Genomic DNA, 4979 nt, shown 5'->3' on the forward strand with positions numbered 1-4979 from the left:
CATTCAGCTCTAAACTCCAACGAGTTGCAAACCACTCCATTCATAAGGATGGTGGGAGTGACCACCGAGTTACCTCGGAAAGAAGTTGTGATTTGATAATGAGATCCACTGCGTCGGGTCCAGAAATTTGGACCATTTAGCCAACCTTGGGTCTAACTTGCTTTTTATCTCCCCCAAACTATAACTATCGATATCAATGATGGGTTGTGTAATACCCAGATTACACTGTGTTCCATATAATTTTCCTTTTTGGAATCCTTGCCAATGTCATCTACCTGATTTTATTTCCCGAAAAAGGGAATCAGGTGCTTTCTGACCCCTTCAATAACCACACACCCGCAGACTTTTTTGGCCAACTTTATACTTCTACACGTAGTAGCAGCAACAGAATATAATGGAACTGATGATGTTCATCAATTTCATGCACAGTTCTCTTTTTGCTTCTGTCCAGCAAAAACTTTAACTGTGCTTGGAAGATACCATGCCTTTTACGACCTTAGGACCACAGCTCAAGCAGTAGACTAGAGAATCTAGTTCAGTTCTTCACGGTTAGAAAAAAGGATGACGTACGCATTTGTGCTGAACGTCCTATTATGCTCTACTTTTGCTAAAACAAAAGCTTCGGCGGCCTTTTTGTGTGCGTCTTTTTTTTTGTTAAGGCGATGCTGTGGATCAGCTTTCGCGCATCATACTAGCCCTCGTGTCCAGTCCCAACAAAGTAAGGCATCCACCGGCGTACATTGTGACCTAACTCGAGAAAGTGCATCAATTGAAGAAATTTTCTTTTTCGGCAACGTATCAATCGGAACTGAACTACAGTCTATCACTTCTTTTTCTGTATCTTTTCCAGTTTCAAGTTCTCTACTCTCTTTTTTCCATGACGCTCATGTCTTCTTGTTGCCTTGCTGTGAATAATGGATATCCAACAAGTCAGATCATCATGGAAGTATGAACTTTTTCCCTTTAAACAACACTCTTTTAAACTTATTCGATGAATGAATTAAGATAACAACCTTTTCTATCCCCATAAATCAAAACTTGTTGGCAATTAAGCTGTATTTGAGTGTCATCCTCATATCTAACATTCTTAATACTGTGTCGGTTCATTAATTTATATGGCATATACACGTGCTTTCACTTATCAAATTGCGCCGTAATCACTTTGTTGTATGCTGCAATGCCTTCATACATCGGGCATAGGTGAACTCTTTAAGTAAGCTTTCAACAAAAAATCACGGGGGATCAACAAATATGGTGAACCATCTCGACTTGATACTTGCCCACTGTTCAAAGAGAGAGTTCATGTACATATTACATTGTATACTGAAGCTATAGAGCTGTTGAAATTCAACTCAAACACGAAACACTCACTGTTGGATCCATTATCACAGAGTCATGACCCCAACTTCTCTCTTGAGGGATTCTTCCCGAGAGACTAAACAAACGTGTGTTGAGACCGTTTGCAGTGAGCAATCGCTCCTTCAATCCAACTCTCCAGCTCCGAATTCGCGCTGCTGCTCCTTTTCAGCAGCTGAAACTCATTCAGCCCATTCAAATTAAGCGAAAAAGACGACGACGAAGAAGACGAAGAAGAAGAAGAGCTGGAAGAGGATGTGCACTTGGCCCCGGAATGCATTTGAATCGCTCCCGAAAATGACTTCCTATGGACAATACCATTGCTCTCAACATACTCCCCATCGATGTCCTTCATGATGGCGGATGCTAATTTAATCTTGAACCCATCATTGATGCAATTTTCTCCGCAGGGGTTGCTTTTCTTCTTCTTCTTCTTGTTCTCTACTCTCATGTACTTGCTGCAGGGTTCTCTCTCTCTGCAGAGCTTCTCTGCCTCTGCATTGCATGCAACCACTGAGGCTTTAGCACAAGACTCATCTGAGCACCCAGACTTGCTGAACAGGGACCTCAGGAATGCCCTGGAAGAGGTTCTGATCCTTTGGCAGAGCGAGGACTGCTTGATCTGCTTCAGCTTCTTGGACCAATTACGAGAGTTGTGCTTCTTTGGGCCGTCATGATTGATGAAGCCTCTGACCTCATTGGACCACTCAAAGAAGGAGCTATGGTCATCCTCATCAAAATCTGCTGGGCTCAGCTCACAACTGACCCTGCAAGACTGGGCAGGGGAGATGTTGCGTGAGCCCAATGGGGTGCTTGTTCTTGTTGGAGGAGCTGAGGCTGATGAGGGAAAAATGGGGAATTTCTCTTCACATGGGTCTTGGCCTTGGATGAGGGTTTGGACCATTTGGAGTCTGGGAGGGAGGTGGAGAGGGAGGAGCTTGCCCTTGTAGAAGAGCTCATCAGCTGGGCAAGCGGTAGATGAGGACATTTGAAACTCAAAGTCTCTGGCCTGGTGTGGAGGTGAAGTAGCAGGGATGGTGTAGAAGAATGAGTTCGGGCTGATTGAGGAAGATGAAGTGCTCATCACCATGTTCACCTCCATGTCTATGTAGTCTTCTTCATCTTCTTCCTCCAAACCATATGCATGGCTACATGATGACTGTTCTTGATCTCTGGCCATTTTCTTTTGACCAACTCTCTCTCTCTCTCTCTCTCTCTCTCTCGACCTTGGTTTGGTGAGGGTGATGACTATGGGGAGATGAGCTTATTGGTGTGGGAGAAGAGGGGAGAGAGCGAGCATCATTTAAAGTGAGGATGGTGCCAATGTAGAAAAAGCAAATTTTAGTGGGGGAAAAGAGAAATTAAAAACATTGGGTTCTAGGAAAATTGTCAGAGTTTCTTACTTAAAATATTGAATGCTTCCAAGAAGAAACTACAAAGTTTTGAATTCAATTAATAGTTTACTATTACAGACCGTGAAAGGAGACGAGCCACTGCCTAACCAGCTGGTCCATTTTGCTTGTTCTCCTCCCCCCTCCACACCTGAATTGATGATACATGTGAAAGTAAAAGCAAGAGAAAAATGAAGAACAAAAAGAGAAAATCCTTCTTTGGTTCTTATTCTGATGCCTAAGCCCTGGCATCACCGTCCAACAAATGCTTGCTGGGCACATCAAGAAAAGTGGGAAAATGACACTAGCGCCCAGTGATCCATGTTCTTTTATTGAATTAATATCACGAAAAACTCTAAACTGATACATATGCGACAAATTTATCCTAAACTAACTTTTTGACCACAAAAAACTCAAAATTGATACATCTGCAACAAATTTAGTCCAAACTAAATTTTTGACCACTAAGAATTCCAAATTGGTTCATTTATGACAAATTTACCCAAAATTAGTTTCCATTAAATTGGATTAATACCACGAAAATCACAAATCGGAATAGAAGGTAAAACCCTAAATTTGTACACCCGTCAACTGCCATGTGTCATCCAACTCGATAATTTGACAGTAAAATTTAATGGAAATTAACGGAGGGTAAATTTATCACGGGTGTACAAGTTTGAGATTTTTTATAGCCAAAATATTAATTTAGGGTAAATTTATCATATGTGTTCCAGTTTGGGGTTTTTCGTGATATTAAATATTTTTTATTCAATATTTATGTACTTTAATTTGGTTCAATCAAGTCTTGAAACTTTTTAGAAACGTCTGATGAGCCGTCTGTGGATGATTTTCCGGTGAGAAACATTGCCGATGCAGATGTAAGTCAGCGGATTTTCCTCGTGCGGGTTTCTAATTACCGCAAAAAACGAAAAAAGCACCACTGATTCTCATGCCTTTGCAGGTGGTTTAAAATGGCTCAAGTAATCATATTTGGTTCGAACAGGTTCATAATTAGCGATTTTAGTGTTAAGCAGCGTTTCGTCCAAATGAGCATTCTGATGAGTAGTAATTTGATTGAAAGATAAACAGTGGACCAATTTTTAGAAAGTTCAAAGACTTGCTTGAACCAAATATAGGTACATGGGGATTTACAATGTCGAGTAATGGGACATGGATAATCGATGTCATTTCGAAGAAAGGGAAAATTACAGGACCAAGGTTTGGGTTTCAAAATAGATTTAATGTGCATTCAAATTGATTAGAATGATTGAAATGAAAGGGAAATACTTATTCGTTTTGCATTTCTCTTATCTAAAATCGTAATGCATTATTCCTGGTGCAATTACTAGTGCTGCACCCCGAATTTTGCAAATCAAGGGTCGCCGGCTAGTAGCGTCTCGGTACCTAGGTTCTTCCCGAAATCCTAAGTTCCGGTAATTTACGAGATGCGAATATGGTAATAAGCTTAAACAACAAACTAAAGTCACCACCAATCGGTTTCGAAAACTTAAGTCAATGATGAGAAGGTGAGCTACCTAGTGCACGTGTGCTGGAAATTTGTCAAAAAAAAAAATATATAGTCTTAGTTCCAGGGGATTCAGTCATGCTTGGGACGAATTAGGGTGCGTTTGGTAACTATTCTGTTCCCGTAAACAATTTCTGCTTAGAATTTATTTTTTTTATTCCATTCCGGAAATAATTTCTAAGCATTTAAAGGCGTTTGGTAACTACCCAAAATTTCTATTCCTGAAATAGAAAAAAAATAGAAATACGTTTGGTAACTATACCAAATTTCTTTTTATAAATAATATTTTTAATAATAATTTGAATTTTTTAATATTTCTTTCTTCTTCTTTTTCCTTTTTTTCTTTTCTTTTTTTCTTCTTCCCCTTCCTTGTCCCATGGCCAGGTCACCGGTGCCGGCCATAGGCGAGGGCCGCCCTCGCCAGCTCCGGCGAGGGCTGGACTCTCGCCGCCGCCCTTGCCGGACGACAACTGGCCACAGGCCCGGAAGAAGACCGGCCAAGAAGAAGAAGAAGAAGAAGAAGAAAATTTTCCATTTCTGATTCTTGTTCCCAGGTCATGAATCAACTTTTTTATTTATTCTTGATTCTATTCCAAAAGTGATTTTGGGAACAAATTTGTGCCCAGGAACAAAAAATTTATCAAATGAATTTCTGTTTTTTTTTTTGTTCCGGGTAACAAAAGAATAGAATTGGGTACTATTTGGCC

The 4979-nt window shown here is 40.4% G+C and overlaps 1 protein-coding gene across 1 annotated transcript; it reads right to left on the reverse strand.

Moving 5' to 3' along the window:
- Positions 1-1252: 1252 nt before the first annotated feature.
- LOC115672190 (probable membrane-associated kinase regulator 3) lies at positions 1253-2772 on the reverse strand. The gene has a single exon (XM_030593969.2). It carries the CDS (start codon positions 2534-2536, stop codon positions 1436-1438), a length of 1101 nt encoding a protein of 366 aa, XP_030449829.1. The 5' UTR covers positions 2537-2772; the 3' UTR covers positions 1253-1435.
- Between the last annotated feature and the right edge of the window lie 2207 nt (positions 2773-4979).

This window comes from Syzygium oleosum, unplaced genomic scaffold (assembly GCF_021117445.2).
Source record: "Syzygium oleosum isolate NSW1041296 unplaced genomic scaffold, Sole_v2.1 Sole_v2.12, whole genome shotgun sequence".
NCBI lineage: Eukaryota > Viridiplantae > Streptophyta > Magnoliopsida > Myrtales > Myrtaceae > Syzygium > Syzygium oleosum.

Excerpts from the sequence above, each read along its gene's own strand:
- LOC115672190 (XM_030593969.2), bottom strand. The coding sequence starts at position 2,536 with ATGGCCAGAGATCAAGAACAGTCATCATGTAGCCATGCATATGGTTTG.